Source organism: Balaenoptera ricei, chromosome 8 (assembly GCF_028023285.1).
Source record: "Balaenoptera ricei isolate mBalRic1 chromosome 8, mBalRic1.hap2, whole genome shotgun sequence".
NCBI lineage: Eukaryota > Metazoa > Chordata > Mammalia > Artiodactyla > Balaenopteridae > Balaenoptera > Balaenoptera ricei.
The window spans coordinates 67,986,548-68,003,236 of NC_082646.1; the positions used below are offsets into that span (position 1 = coordinate 67,986,548).

General features: G+C 48.1%; 1 protein-coding gene across 7 annotated transcripts in view; it reads left to right on the plus strand.

Moving 5' to 3' along the window:
* Positions 1-11,443, plus strand: part of AMPD3 (adenosine monophosphate deaminase 3) — a 42,915-nt gene extending 31,472 nt beyond the window's left edge. For all 7 annotated transcript variants that reach the window (XM_059931122.1, XM_059931120.1, XM_059931118.1 and 4 more), the window contains 7 exons: positions 478-641; positions 1,355-1,481; positions 4,160-4,323; positions 5,357-5,477; positions 6,595-6,768; positions 8,384-8,494; positions 9,556-11,443. In XM_059931122.1, coding sequence (XP_059787105.1) covers positions 478-641; positions 1,355-1,481; positions 4,160-4,323; positions 5,357-5,477; positions 6,595-6,768; positions 8,384-8,494; positions 9,556-9,732 — 1,038 coding nt within the window. In that variant the 3' untranslated portion in view covers positions 9,733-11,443. The remainder of the gene's footprint in view (positions 1-477; positions 642-1,354; positions 1,482-4,159; positions 4,324-5,356; positions 5,478-6,594; positions 6,769-8,383; positions 8,495-9,555) is intronic.
* Positions 11,444-16,689: the final 5,246 nt, after the last annotated feature.

Consider the following 16,689-nt stretch of genomic DNA (forward strand, 5'->3'; position numbering starts at 1 on the left):
ATGGGGTGGGGGCCCCGCAGGGCCTCCTGTCCTCTTCCCCTTCGTGAATCCCCGTCCATCCACCGTCCAGCTCAGGCGAGGTGCAGGTGCCTGGGTGCCAAGTGCTGTGGCCCTGGCCGCTGACTCCCGAGTGCGCAGGCTGTGCTGTGTGTGGACTGTGCTGACTGCAGGCAAGAGGAGGAGGAGGGTGTCCACCGCTGGCCCAACTCTCGGCATCCAGGCTTGCTGCCCTGTGTGTTTGCAGCCTGCACTGGGTAGAGGTTAGCCCCATTTGGAGATGCTTCTGCTGTCTGGCCTGGTCATGTGTGTGACTGTGCAGGTCCAAGGCCTTCTTCCCTAGGAAGGTGGAGTGAGTGCTGACGTGGCAGCAAGGGGATGTAGATCAGGCCTTCTGAGCCCAGGAGCAGGTGGCTGAGGGAGCTGCAGGATCTAGCAGCTGGGGTGCTCTGGGCTGACCTGAGCTCTTCTTGGTGCCAGGAGGTGGCCCAGGAGCTGGAGGAGAGCAAGTACCAGTACTCAGAGCCACGGCTCTCCATCTACGGCTGCAGTCCTAAGGAGTGGCCCAACCTGGCCCGCTGGTTCATCCAGCACAAGGTCTACTCACCCAACATGCGCTGGATCATCCAGGTGCCCCGGATCTAGTAAGTGAGGCGGCTGCTGTCTACCTGTGTCCTCTGGGGTCACCAACCTGTCCGATAGGAGCTGCTGAGTCTGTGCTACTGAGGGATAGGGCCTGTTCCAGTGCCAGCCTAGGCCTCTCTGCCCCAGGGATTTTCCTACAGGGCGGGGTGGTTGGCAAAGACTTCCCTGTGACACTTCAACTCTGTTCTTTGAAGAACATACATGTGCAAAGGCCTGGTGGGAACTACTGCCCATCTTCTTGTCACTGCGGTTTGAGGATGGGCTATCCTTTTGGGTGAGGCCCAGGGTCTGAATGACCTGATGGGGGCCTACACTGCTGGCCCTCTCCCTGGATATGACTCAGACCACCACTGTCCTCTCCAGTCTGGCCAATGTGGCCCCTGGATGGGCCTGGGACACGTGGTTTAGGGGAACTGAGCTGAGGGGAGAGAGTTGGATCAGCCTGAATCCCAGCGCCCCACTCCCAGCTTGGCCTCTGGGAGAAAGCTCTCTGATGGATATGGGTAGGTTTTGAGTGTGCCACCAACGCCTAGTGTTGCAGAACTTGGCGAGGAGGGGAGGATCTGTATTGGAGCCCTACCTCTGACTCTACCCTGGGTGTTTAAATGGGGATCTGTGCTGCCTGAGGGAAGGGACGGAGGGGGGCTGGTCTCTGATGGGCCAAGGGGGCTGTTGGGTCCACCTTAATCAGCAAGTCTCCGCTTTCCCCCAGTGACATATTTAGGTCAAAGAAGCTGCTGCCAAGCTTTGGGAAGATGCTGGAGAACATCTTCCTGCCCCTCTTTGAGGCCACCATTAATCCTCAAGATCACCGAGAGCTTCACCTCTTCCTCAGATATGTAAGTGTGGGTGGCGCCCAGGCAATGTGCCCAGTGAGGGAGGGAGGAGAGGATTCCGGGGGGTTGGGTCAGCCTTCCCTTCTAAGATCCTGTCACTGGTGTGCCCCAGGCATGAGGTGGCCAGCCCAAGAAGCTGAATTTCTAGAATAATGAGCTTGCTCCTCTGGGGCGGCCCTGCGGGCATGGGTGGGGTGCTGGGAAGGCAGCCGTGAGGCAGAAAGACTGAGGAGTTAGTTCCTGACCAGGTGGGGCTGGAAGGACTGGCCTCTGTCCCAGCTGTAGCCTCAGGTCGTTACAAATGCAGACATTTCAGGCTCCTGCTTTTGCTTAGAAACCAATGGTCCTCCCACCTTGTTTGGTTAAGTATACAAGCCCCACAAAATATATTTATCTGGTTAGTTGTGGGAGAGGGTGAGAAGGGTGGAAGAGAGACTTAACCAGAAAGGGCATCAGCGGGGCAGGAGCTGGTCCCGCCCCCTGGGTGCCCAGAATAGAGTTGGCTGCAGACGGTGAGAAGCAAGTTCAGTGCCTGGTAGAGTTTATGGGGATGGTTTCCGACAGTGAGGGAGGTGGGGAAGATACCAGAGGGCTGGGGGTGGGGGAGAGAGGGGTGACTGAGTGAGTGTGAGTGTGTGAGTGTGTGTGTGTGAGTGTGTGTGTGTGTGTGTAGTAGGGGTTGGGGGAGTTGGGGGGTTGCCCAGGAAAGTTTGAAGGGGCTGAGGGACGGCACTGAATTTATGTCTTAGACAAACACCATGCAGGCTGTTGTGTGAAGAAAGGCCTGGAACAGAAGGAGCTGGAGGTGGGGGGCAAGGGGGCAAGGTGAGAGTCAGGGGGCCTGCTCCAGCAGTGGAGATGTGCGGGGGGCTTGAACCAGCAGTCACAGCTCACACTGATTATTCGCTCCCTGCTCCGGTGATCCACGCCATGACGTGATCTTGCTTCAGCCTTACGATTGCCCCACTTTACCTCATTTTGTAGGAGTTAATAGTAAGCAGCATGATTATGTGTTGCTGTGTGTTAGACACTGCGGATTATCTCACTTAATCCTCACAACAGTCCTGTGAAGCTACTAGCTCCGATTTACACATGAGGAAATGAAAACTGAGAGATCAGAGCTAAAAAGGGGCAGAAGTGGAATTCGTACCCAGGGCCCTGGCCCGGGTGTGGTCATCCCCACATTAAGGAAAGTGAGGCGTATACAGACGGCGGGCGGGGCCCCTGGGCGGCGTGGTGGGCACGGGTGGAGAATGGATGGGGCCTGGGCACACCCTGAAGGTGAGCAAGGGGAAAGAGTCAAGGGGGGCCTCCCGGCGCCTGGCTTTGCTGGGGAGCAGACGGTGTGCCTTTCAGAGGACACTGCCAACTATGGGGGCACAGCAGGCTTGGGGAGGAGGAGGTGGGGTTTGGACATGTTTTGTGCTTGAGGCTATGGGAGGCCCAGTCTGGGGCCCTGCGTTAGCAGAGCCCAGGAGAGGGGCTGACATTGCCCCCGTGCTGGGCCCCCAGAGTTCAGGTGCAGCATGAAGCTAGTGAGCGCAGAGCAGAGCGGAACTCGAGGTCCGCCCCGGCACCCAGACCTGTCCAGGCCGTGCTGAGAGCTGCAGTGGGACCCTGTCATTTCCTTTGACACGTAATGACTGTGACAGGGAAGATTCTGCCAAGACCCTGGTGGTCCCTTGATCCTCTGGGCCCCTACTGCCATTTCGGAACAGGCAGACTCAGCCGGTCCTTCAGGGGCCCCTTCCCAAAGCACAGCTGTGGCTGAGTGACAGGAGCAAAACTGCCCTGCATGCTGGCTGAGAGCTGGGTCCTCGCAGGTACATCCTCCGTCAGGGCCTGACCTCTGGGAGCAGGTGACGGGAAGCCTGTGACTTGGGTGGGGCCCTGGAGGCGTAGTGTGGGCCCCAGCTGAGGTGTAAGTGCAGTGGGAGGATGGGCATCTCCTGAGCTGCTCTGACCCTGCTCGGGGGGCAGTCCCCAGGAGCCATGGCTCAGCCTGCCAAGGGGCCCTCTTGGATGGCGCACGCCTTGGCCTGTTTGAGAGGCTTCCCAGCTGGCCACACCTGGGACATCGTGGCCACTCTAGGGCATCCTCCACCTACAGCCCCAAACGGTGCAGACCCTGAGCCCATTTAGGCTCAGAGCTGGTCGTCTCATGTGGGAAAACTCCTTAACTGGCCCTGCTTTGCTGTGAGCCAAGCCCTCCCTCACAGGGTCACTTGAGTATTAAGTTAGCTGGTGTGTGGTAGGTGCTTCAAGCAGGGCCTGACATACAGTAGGTGCAGGGGAAATGCCTGGTCCCTTCCCCCTCACAGCTGTTGTCACTGATGCTGATGGCACAGCCGAAGGATGGGAGGTGAGTATAGCTGCCTCACCGTTCACCTGGCCTGGCCTGAGTTTCCCTTCACTGTTGCCACCACACAGGGGCTTGGCGCTCTCCAGACTGACTTCCGGGGTACCTCTGGAAGCCCCGGAGGGACAGACTGGGGCACTGCGCCCACTCCCTATCCCTGGGAAGAATGTGGCTCAGGCAGGCCACGGGGTCCCCAGCTGAGGTTTCACACCTGAGGCCTGGGCTCCAACGCCTTTAGCAGGCTCACTTCAGCTGCACATATACCAAGGCCTTTGGCAGCTCGTCTGGCCTGGCTTGATGCAGGACCCCTCCTCCTGTCCAGGTGACGGGGTTTGACAGCGTGGATGATGAGTCCAAGCACAGCGATCACATGTTCTCAGACAAGAGCCCCAGCCCGGACGTCTGGACCAGCGAGCAGAACCCGCCCTACAGCTACTACCTGTACTACATGTATGCCAACATCATGGTGCTCAACAACCTCCGCAGGTGGGTGAACTGGCCCCTGTGCACACCTCAAACCAGGGGGTGCTCCTGAGCCTGCCTCACAGGGCACGTACCCACAGGGCTACACACACATGCCGGCATGCCTACTGCAACAGACACGATCACACATACAAGGCAGCCAGACCCCATGCCTGGACACACGTCCATACACACACTCACCAACACCTACACGTGTGCATGTCTGTCCCTGATATGATAGAGACACAGGACCTGCTGACACACGTTCACTAACCTCCACACCAATGGTGTTCACACGTGCGTCTATCCATTCAGCGAATCACAGTACCTGCCATGTGAAGGCACCGTCCTGGGCACGGGACACATAATAGGGAACAAAACAGATTGCATCCACGCGCTCACGGAGCTTCCATCCGGTGGTCTCACGCCCAGGCTCCCCACAGCGCACACACGGAGGTGAGGCCCACGAGGCAGGACACTGAGCCGGTCCCTGCCCACACGTCTAGCGTCCTCCCACCCCTGCTGGGCCACGGGGCCTCAGAGCTCAGCCTCAGCCAGCGCTAGTTTGTGGGTGTGGAAGTTTTGAGTGGGACCATGATTGAAAGGAGACAGCCAGGGTTGGGGTCCTGGGCTGAGCTCTCCGAGGCAGGGGCTCTAGTTCTAGCTCTGCTGTTGCCCTGCTCAGTGGCTTCTGACATCTGACGCCGTCTGGGTTTACCCCCTTTTTATAACAAAGAGGCTGGACTCCAGTTTCTCATGGGCTTTCCTGCTCTGAAGGTCTATGAATCTGGGCTACCAGGCCCTGGGGAAGGGGAGGAGAGGATGGAGGGCTAGGCCCCCTCTGTTCCCGGAGATGATGTCTCTTGGTTCTGAGGAGCTCTGGGCCTGGGCCTCAGCACCTGGGGAGAGGTTTCCAGGGTGCCCTGCCTCAGCCGTGCGGACCCTGCCATGGGGGACTGTCTCCCCTGGAGTGGGCCCTGAGCTAGCAGTGCAGGCCCATGGGGCCCGGGGCAGGTGGACCAGGGGTTCTTTCTCACCACAAGCCTCACGTCTGCAGGGAACGGGGCCTGAGCACGTTCCTGTTCCGGCCTCACTGCGGGGAGGCTGGCTCCATCACTCACCTGGTATCTGCTTTCCTGACTGCCGACAACATTTCCCATGGGCTGCTCCTCAAGAAGGTAACCGGGCCCCTGACAGATGGCTGCCCTGCAGTGACAGTCCGCCCGGGGCTGCCTGGGGAGGAGTGGGACCACCTGGGCTCCTGCCGGCGCCCTGGGAGGCTCTGGCCAGGGATGCAGGAAGGCCGGGCCTTTTTCTGGGCTGTGCCGTCTGTAGTCTCTTGGCTTCATATTTAGTTATGAAAAAATATAGCCAAATACATCACAATTTAGATTTTCAAAAAAATGGAGAAATGGAAAAATATCCTTATTGCTATCACTTTAATAGAAACAGCATTATTAGCTTTTTAGTATTTCCAATTCCCATCTTTTTCCAGAACATATCTCTAATATGCTTATTATCATAAAGAACACAGAGTCCCTTAACTTTTCATCACAAGCGTTTTTCTGCGCCGCTCGTTCTAAAGGCTGCTGAAAGGACAGCCGCCACTCGGTTGGGCTGTGGCTGACTCAGCCAGGCTCCAGCTGTTGCACAGAATCCACCCCACTTTCTGCTCGTGTAAATCATGCTACCATGAACTCTATGCATTGTCTTCTCCGCATTTTGACTCACTTCCATAGGAAGGATATTTGTTCAAACTCCTCTCCTTCCCTGGTCCTGGGGGGGTCGAACCGTGTTTCACGTTTCTGTGTGGGGCGGGTGCTACATCAGAGAACCACTCTAGCCTGGTCAGGTCCGCCCCGTCCCACCTCCGAGGAGCTGCAGTGTTTACAGTCTCAACCTGAATGTTTGTGGTCAGAGCGCAAAGCAACAAAAGTGGGGCATCTCCAGGACTGACCTATTGGGGTCAGCTCCTGGGGGAGGGCAGCTGAGGACGTAGCTTGGGGTCAGCCCGGAGCCTTGCAGGTGCCCTTCCTGCAGTGAGCTGTGCCTCCAGTCTGGAGCCAAGAGGGAGCGCTTAGTGGGCAGGAGAGCAGTCCCAGGGAGGGATGGGCCCTGATGCAGTAGTGAGGTAAACGTGGAGGGTGGGCCTGGGGGTCCTGGCGTTGTGGAGCTCGGGGTGACTGGGGGCTCCCACAGACACTGCCCCGACCCCTGGTTTCCCCTGGTGAATGCTTCCCCCATCCCTCCCTCCCCTCGCTGGCTCATTTCCTGAGTTTGGTGGTTCTTTTGCAGAGTCCGGTGTTGCAGTATCTCTACTACCTTGCTCAGATCCCCATTGCCATGTCTCCTCTTAGCAACAACAGTCTGTTCCTCGAATATTCCAAAAACCCTCTGAGGGAATTCCTGCATAAGGGACTACATATTTCTCTCTCCACCGATGACCCCATGCAGTTCCACTACACGAAGGTGAGGACTTCAGGGGAAGATGAGGACTGTAGGTCCTCCCACTGCTGGCACCTGAGCACACGGCTCAGCTCTGCCTTCGGGGTGGCATTGGTGGCCCACTGAAGACAAGAGGTGACTTTCTGGTGAGGGAAGTGCTCCTTCCAGGAGCCCTTGGGCTTCTTGAATCTTTGAGGATTTTTCTTTGCCTTTCATTTTCCGTCTTTGATATTCACTAGTTCTGTGATGTTGGTAGAGCTACTTACTTGACCTCTCTGTATTTTATCCCTCTTCATGTGTAAAATAGGGATAAAATTGTCCCTATGTCCACCTCTACCTTATTGTAAGGATTCATTAAGATAATGAATCAGTGTCTAATATAGTGTCTGCATACAGCATGTATTAAAGATGTTAGCTACCGTTTTTGTTACCACTATTATTACTAGCACACTGTGGATCTCTGGGAAACTGAAGAGGAAGGGAAAGGCGATGCCATGCATGGGGACCAGTCACTGGTGTACCAGCACGTTTGGGTGGTACTGATAAGACCAGCCACGGATTAGTAAAAATAGAGGTGCCTGGGTCTTCTAGGATAGGCTCCAAGCTCCAAGCTTCTGGTCTCAGGACCCCTTTATATTCTGAAGAACTGAGGCCCTCAGAGAGCTGTGGTTGACATGCCTTGTATCTAGTGATACTTAACTGTGTGAAATTGAAAAATACTAACTCATGTAAAATAACACTAATAAATCATTAAATGTTAACAAAATTAGCAACTTTTATGAGAAATAACCATATTTCTGCAAACTACAATAACAAAATACTGAGAATGGCGAGAATGGCATTTTGAAAATCTCTTTAATGTCTAGTTTAATAGAGGACAGCTGGATTCTCATCTCTGCTTCTGCAGTCAATCTGCTGTGATAAATTACTTTTATCAAAGTGTATGAAGAAAATCTTGCCTCACAAAATGCATAGTTGGAAAAGGGAGGACCTTCCAGAGGCCTTGGGGACCCTCAGTAATGCTGGGACCATGTTTTCAGAACCACTGCTCTACAATACAGAGGCAATGATGTGGCAAAGAGGTGATGGAAGGGCTTGTGATAAATGTCAGACATTTCACATCCCAGAGGACAAAGCGTAAGCACAGCTCAAACCCAAATGCTTCTGGGCTAACACTATCTCACTACTGATCCTTGATCACTTCTCATTCCTATTTAATGTTCCATCTCTGTTCTTTACTCAGATTAACTTTTATTTTGGACAATTTTAAGAAAATGTGTTAAATACAAAGCAAGACTATAGAGTGGGTACTAAAAGTGTGCACAACAGGGAGACAGGCACAGGAGAGCAGGCTGGCATCCCCAGTCATGGGCACAGGGCTTGGAACATGTGTTGGTCAACAGATAAATCTGTAGGTGTTCTTTGATATATCTGTCTTTGGTAACCTGAGCTTTCACACAAAAAAGATCTCCGGAGTTTGTAATTTAAGGGTGGGGGGGATGTTGTTTGATTATTCAGGTGCCAGTCCTTAAAGAAAAATGAAATCTGCAATGTCAGTCTGATGTTTCTAGCTTGGGAAATATGTGAAGCATTGAAATGGATAGTCTCCCATCTAACCATTTACTTTGGGGGAATCTAGGAAGCACTTATGGAAGAATACGCAATTGCGGCTCAAGTGTGGAAGCTGAGCACGTGTGACCTGTGTGAGATCGCCAGGAACAGCGTGCTGCAGAGCGGCCTCTCGCATCAGGTACGCCGTGTGACGGCACCACCCCGTCCCTCCTGTCCTTTCAACACACATGTACATCGGATGCCTGCTGTGTGCCAGGCACTTTCTTGGCCCTGGGACTGGGGATGAACAGAACAAGCAGGGTCTCTGTCACACTGAAAACTCATATTCTAGGGGAGAACGCTGTGGAGACTCCTGAATTTTCATGGCTGCTCTGTCACCTTTTTCAGACCTCTGCTCAAATGTCACCTCCTCAGAGAGGCCTCCCCTGATTACCCACTCTACAATAGCCACACACTTGTCCTCATTCTCCATCATAACATTACTATATGACATTGCCATATGTAGTCATGTGTTTTTCTGTCTTGCCTTCTAGAATGTAAATTCAGCATTATATCCCTGGGGCCTAGAATAGACCCTGGCACATAGTGGGCACTCAATACTTCTTGAATAGATGAATAGTACCTAGATTGAATAGAAAACTCTAGGGATGGGACCCAGACATCAGTAATTTAAAAAAATTTTTTTATAGCTCCCTAGGTGATTCTGACATGGAGCCAGGGTTGAGAACCATTGCTCTAGATGGTGTCTTAGGTCCCTGGGTACCTCCGCTGGGTGGTGTCACTGGTACAGGGAGAGGGCTGCATCTTGCTGCTCTTGTTGGATGCTGATACAGACAAGAGTTAAGGCTCAAGATTCATTTTGTGGGGACTTGATTCCTTGGACTGGCTGTCCCCAGACACACCTGTGTGCTCTTGTCAGCTCTCGGGAGAGCCTTGCTAGAGTCTTCACGCCTTCACCTTGCTTTCTTCATTGCCAGCAGCTCTTGTAGTTCTTGCCTTTCTGATCAAGGAAAGCACAGTTGGAAATGAAGGGAATGAATGTGGTTGTCAGGGTGACAACCTCGAGGAGAGGGAGGCCAGGAGGAATTTTGTAAGAGCTCTGTGGGGAAAGATGTCTTGATGGAGGACCTGCTTTGGAGGACTAGCCTGATTTGGTGTGGTTAATGTCAGAGCTGCCATGTGGATATAGAAAGTGATTCTAAGGTATATTGTTTCATTTGTATTTCTCTTGGTCCACAGGAAAAGCAAAAATTTCTGGGACAAAATTATTATAAAGAGGGACCTGAAGGAAATGATATTCGAAAGACAAATGTTGCTCAGATCCGGATGGCGTTCCGATATGAGACCTTATGCAATGAGCTCAGCTTCCTGTCTGACGCCATGAAATCAGAAGAGATCACAGCCCTGACCAAGTAGTCGAGTACTGGACATGCATTTTAACTTTCTGGTTTAATTTCAAATCTGCTGTGATTAACAGTGTTCAAGATACCAAACTATCCTCCAAGGAGAGGATACCTGTGAAGAACTTTCAAACTAGTGATTTTTGGTTGCACTGTTCACTTTAAGGTCTAACATGCCCACTTCTGTTAATAGTTTTGAGTAATAGATGGTGAATCCTCCTTGGGGATCTGGGAGCTGGACACTTGTCTGTACTCATTCCTAATTTTCCAAATGTTTCTCTTGAAAGTGCTAATGCTTGCATTGTTGGGGCCAGGATCTTACATGGTCCAATGCCCACTGTGCATATATGAGGGCTGTGTGGTTTTCTGCCACGGTCCTCTCTGTAGGCCCTGCAGACTAGTTGGTATTTGTTTATTTCAGCCTCTGATGGGCTGGCTGCCTTAAAATCTATTTCAAAGCTCCCTTTCATAAAGGAGCTACTTTGAGAGAATTAGAAAACTTCCTGTGTTGCGTTGTTTTTTTTTTTTTTTTTTAATGAGTTTTAAAAACTTTTATTTAGCTTTCCTCCCTTTCTATTTAGGAAACCAAATATTCACATCACAACCATCACTCCTATTTTGGGTCTTGGTTTCCTCATCTGAAAGGTGAGAGTTTGTACTAGATGAGTGGTTTTCAAGTGGTGTTCTGTGAGTTCTCCTCCTGGACCACTTCAAGGCAGGGGTGGGCAGGGGGGAGTGAGGTTCTGGGGTGCTGCTTTTACTTCTTCAAGGTGACTCTGCTTTCATCAGTTTTACATTGGGACATCTGTGTATTTACATTTGAACTAAGGACTTTGAAAAGCACAGGACTAGATGACCTCTGTTCCTTTTGGCTTTAATATTCTATGATTGTAGCCCAATTATCATTTTACTTATGAAGAGTTAGGGCCACAGAAGTAAAGTTTGCTTAAGGTCACACAGCTCTAATAAGTAATAGGACTAGAACTAGGTTTCCCTAATCCTAATCCAGTCCTTTCCCCACTATTCCATCAGACCTCACAAATTTAGATTTTTTTTGTCACTGTAACCTGGTGCATTTTTTTTTTCCCCCAAGGTGAAATCTCACCTTTACCTAATATGCAGACTTCTTCAGAAGATGTAAGTGGTCCCTGGGGCCAGGTAGAAAGCATTTTTAAAGACTAGTCTGAATTTAAGCTTTACCAATGTATTCTTCATCTGTGTTACTAGTGCCTGGTACATAGTAGGTGCTCAATAAATGTATATTAAATAAATGAATGAATTTCCTCTTTTGGCAACTTTTTAGGATGTGTGCTTCTGGTACTCACCAAGCTGCTCAAGGACTTTCCTGTCTATCTCTGTGGGCAAATGCAGACTACAGGAAGCCCTTCTGAATTATTACAGTTAGAAGAACCCTATTTTTGCCTGTGAAAATGCTTACCTGACTTTAGATTGTCTTGTCCTGTTACTTTATAATGCTTATCACCTCCACTGGTCAACTTAGTACAGAACAATAAATGTAGTCTTTTTACTAGGCAGACATGTGCTATCTTACAGCTAATCATGAAATTGAATGAAAACCGAGTATTTGTGTTAGGCATTCACTATTTTTTGAAAAGTCATTTGTATACTTTTGCCCTAACATAGCAAGTATTGTACAGTTTTTCATTGTCATTTTATCTGTATCAAGTATTTGTTTTTATTATTAAATAAAGTCTGTTAGGACTGTGGCTCAATAGTTTTAAACTATTTAAGGCATATCTTTAAGTTTTTAAGAAAGATGGGCATCATGAAAAGCTATCAATAATAACTACTAATTTATCTTTTTACTAAGGTTCAGATATGGATGACATTCACTAGGAAAACTCAGAAATTTTGAACTGAAGCTTGCAAAGTAAGCTTTACAAAGCAAAACCCAGAAGGTAAAACTTTGCTTTTTTTCTCTAACTTCTGCTGTAACAGTTCATGCCAAAGTCTCACATGGTCATTTCCTTTTCCTTGGATATAACTTCAGTCTGTTCAGCCAACACCTGTTGGATTTTACCTGTCCTGCAAACTTTTCAGATACCTTTTTCTATAGCACTGTGCACTGTTATTACATCATTGTACCTAATTGGCCTTTTTGGGTGGATCTCTACTTTCTTTTGTGATCACAGTTGGACTCAAAACCAATTGTATACTAGCCCACATTTCTAAAAGAATGGTTTTTGAGGCATGTTATCCCTTGCTTACTCTAAAAGGGTCAAGTTCATGTTATATGTTACTTCAAACTGCATTGTTGAAATGATCAATATTATTGTTCTTTGCCTCATAAAAACCAATCAAGCTCCTGGGCTGGTATTTACCAAGGCCTGTCCTGGGCCTTTACTTTCTCTTACCTTGGATAAAGCTGAGTTGAAAGCACATCCCTGTGGCTTTCTCTTTACTTGTTTGGGTGCTGTGTTGGTGAAACAATATTGACCTTTCTCTGGGTTTGCAGATACAACTGAAGGTGATATGTTGGTAATATACCTAGGTATTCTCTACCTGAACTACGACTGTTATAAAGAACAAGTATAGAGGGGGTGGAGTCAAGATGGTGGCAGGGGAGGACGTGGAGCTCATGTCTCCCCACAACTAGGGTGCCCGCTGGACACTGGTAGGGGACCTCGACGCCTAAGGAGACGGGAAGAACCCCCGAGCGACCGGGTAGGACGAGGGGGCAGTGAGGGGGAAGGAGAAGCGGAGGCTGGACAGGACCAATGCACCTGAGGGGTAGTTGGGAGAGGGGAGGGGTTTCCACGCCTGGAGGGACCCTCGGGGCTTGGAGGATCAAGGGGGAGCATGCCTAGTGTCTCCCCTGACCAACTGGGACCCAGGAAGCCTGCTGGGCTCCCAGGCCGGGTCCCCCGCCCTCCAAGGCCTCTTCTGGGCTGCATCGGTCCTAGGGGCATAGGAGGGAGGCGGGGAGATGAGGAGACACGGGCGGGAGGGGCCCTCTGGGATGGGAGGATCAGGGGAGGCATGGTGGGCATTTCCCCCTGACCCACTTGGGGCCTGAGAAGCCTGCTGGGCTCCCAGGCCTGGTCCTCCATTCACCAGGGCCCCCTCCAGCCTTGTGGGTCCTGGGGCATAGGAGGGAAGGAGGGGGGAGGAGGAGAGAGGCCAATGGGGAGGGGCCCTGTGGGATCGGAGGACTGGGAGGATGTGCCTAGTGTTTCCCCCACCCACTCAGGCCCAGTGAGCCTGCTGGGGTCCTGGACCTGTTCCTCCACCCTCCAGGGCTGGGGCCCCTCCTGCTGCATTGAGCCTAAGCCCCCCTCCATTCCCCCACCCCCAGGGCCTCTTCCTGCCCTGTGGGTCCTAAGCACAGGCCCTGCCTACCACCTAAACACCACCCCTGCCTAAGCCCCGCCCCCCATAGCCAAGGCCTTTTCAAGCTTTTTTTTTTCTCCTCTTTTTTTTACTATCGTGGTTTTTTTTTTACCATCCGGGTGTTGTTTCATCTATATTTTTATTTTTTATTCTTTCTAACATGTCTGTCAGTTTTCTAATCTAATTTTACTTTTTACACTTTGTTATTGTTCTGCTCCTTTTTTTTGCTGCCCCATGCAGCTTGTGTCTTGGTTCATGAGCCAGGGGCTGGGCCAGAGCTCCTGTGGTAGGAGCTCCGAGTCCAAACCACTGGACTGACAGAATATTCCCAGACCCCAGGGAATATTCATCGGAGTGAGGTCCTCATTTCGGCACCAAGACCCAGCTCTACCCAACAGCCTACAAACTCCAGTGCTGGAAGCCACAGGCGAAACAACCAGTAAAAAACAGGAACACAATCCCAGCCATCCAAAAAAAAAAAAAAAGAAAGAAAATGAGACAACAAAAAAATATATTACAGATGAAGGAGCAAGGTGAAAACCTACAAGACCAAATAAATGAAGAGGAAATAGGCAATCTACCTGAAAAAGAATTCAGAGATGATATGATAGTAAAGATGATCCAGAATCTCAGAAACAAAATGGAGGCATGGATTGAGAAAATATAAGAAATGTTTAACAAAGATCTATAAGAACCAAAGAACAAATGAACAGAGATGAACAACAAAATAACTGAAATGAAAAATAGACTAGAAGGAATCAATAACAGAATAACTGAGGGAGAAGAACGAATAAGTGAGCTGGAAGACAGAATGGTGGAAATAACTGCCAAGGAGCAGAATAAAGAAAAAAGAATGGAAAGAATTGAAGGCAATCTCAGAGACCTCTCGGACAACACTAAATGCACAAACATTCGAAGTATAGGGGTCCCAGAAGAAGAGAAAAAGAAGGGTCTGAGAAAATATTTGAAGAGATTATAGTGGAAAACTTCCCTAACATGGGAAAGGAAATAGTCATCCAAGTCCAGGAAGTGCAGAGAGTCCTATACAGGATAAACCCTAGGAGAAACACACCAAGACACATATTAATCAAACTTTCAAAAATTAAATTCATGAAATAAAAAATTTGAAAAAAAATTAAATTCATGAAAAAAATATTAAGAGCAGCAAGGGAAAAACAAAAAATAACATACAAAGGAATCCCCATAAGGTTATCAGCTGTTTTTTCAGCAGAAACACTGCAGGCCAAAAGGGAGTGGAAGGATATACTTAAAGTGATGAAAGAGAAACACCTACAACCAAGATTAATCTACCCAGCAAGGATCTCATTCAGATTCGATGGAGAAATCAAAAGCTTTTTCAGACAAGCAAAAGCTAAGAGAATTCAGCACCACCAAACCAGCTTTACAACAAATGCTAAAGGAACTTCTCCTGGCGGGAAACACAAGAGAAGAAAAAAACCCACAAAAACAAACCCAAAACAATTAAAATGGTAATAGGAATATACATCTCGATAATAACCTTGAATGCAAATGGATTAAATGCCCCAACCAAAAGACAGACTGGCTGAATGGATACAAAAACAAGACCCATATATATGCTGTCTACAAGAGACCCACTTCAGACCTAGGGATACATACAGACTGAAAGTGAAGGGATGGAAAAAGATATTCCATGCAAGTGGAAATCAAAAGAAAGCTGGAGTAGCAATACTTGTATCAGGTAAAATAGACTTTAAAATAAAGACTGTTACAAGAGATAAGGACACTACATAATGATCAAGGGATCAATCCAAGAAAAAAATATAACAATTATAAATATTTATGCACCCAACACAGGAGTACCTCAATACATAAGGCAAATGCTAAAACAACCATAAAAGGGGAAATCGACAGTAACACAAGAACAGTAGGGGACTTTAACACCCCACTTATACCAATGGACAGATTGTCCAAACAGAAAATAAATAAGGAAACACAAGCTTTAAATGACACAATAGACCAGATAGATTTAATTGATATTCATAGGATATTCCACCTGCAAGTGGCAGAATACACTTTCTACTCAAGTGCACATGGAACATTCTCCAGGGTAGACCACATCTTGGGCCACAAATCAAGCCTCGGAAAATTTAAGAAAATTGAAATCGTATCCAGCATCTTTTCTGACCACAGTGCAACGAGATTGGAAATCAATTACAGGAAAAAAACTGTAAAAAACACAAATACATGGATGCTAAACAGTGCACTACTAAATAACGAAGAGATCACTGAAGAAATCAAAGAAGAAATTAAAAACTACATAGAAACAGATGACAATGAAAACACTAGGACCCAAAACCTATGGGATGCAGCAAAAGCAGTTCTAAGAGGGAAGTTTATAGCAATTCAATCTCACCTCAAGAAACAAGAAAAATCTCAAACAATCTAACCCTACACTTAAAACAACTAGAGAAAGAAGAACAAAGAAAACCCAAAGTCAGTAGAAGTATAGAAATCATAAAGATCAGAGCAGAAATAAATGAAATAGAAATAAAACAATAGCGAAGACCAATAAAACTAAAAGTTGTTTCTTTGAGAAGATAAACAAAACTGATAAACCTTTAGCCAGACTCATCAAGAAAAAGAGAGGATGCAAATCAGTAAAATCAGAAATGAAAAAGGAGAAACCACAACTGACACCACAGAAATACAAAGGATTATAAGAGACTACTACAAACAACTATGTGCCAATAAAATGGACAACCTCAAAGAAATGGACAAATTCATGGAAAGGTACAATTTTCCAAGACTGAACCAGGAAGAATTAGAAAATATAAACAGACCTATCACAAGTAATGAAATTGAAACTGTAATTAAAAATCTTCCAACAAACAAAAGTCTAGGATCAGATGGCTTCACAGGCGAATTCTACCAAACATTTAGAGAAGAGCTAACACCAACCCTTCTCAAACTCTTCCAAAAAATTGCAGAGGGAGGAACATTCCCAAATTCGTTCTATGAAGCCACCATCACCCTGATACCAAAACCAGACAAAGATACAACAAAAAAAGAAAATTACAGACCAATATCACTGATGAACATAGGTGCAAAAATCTTCAACAAAATACTAGGAAACAGAATCCAACAACACATTAAAAGGATCATACACCCTGATCAACTGGGATTCATTCCAGGGATGCAAGGATTCTTCAATACATGCAAATCAATCAATGTGATACACCACATTAACAAATTAAGTAATAAAAACCATATGATCATCTCAATAGGTGCAGAAAAAGCTTTTGACAAAATTCAACACACATTTATGATAAAAACTCTCCAGAAAATGGGCATAGAGGGAACCTACCTCAACATAATAAAGGTCATATATGACAAACCCACAGCAAGCATCATACTCAATGGTGAAAAACAAAGCATTTCCACTAAGATCAGGAATAAGACAAGGATGTCCACTCTTGCCACTCTTATTCAACATAGTTTTGGAAGTCCTAGCCATGGCAATCAGAGAAGAAAAGGAAATAAAAGGAATACAAATTGGAAAAGAAGAAGTAAAACTGTCACTGTTTGCAGATGACATGATACTATACATAGAAAATGCTAAAGATGCCACCAGAAAACTACT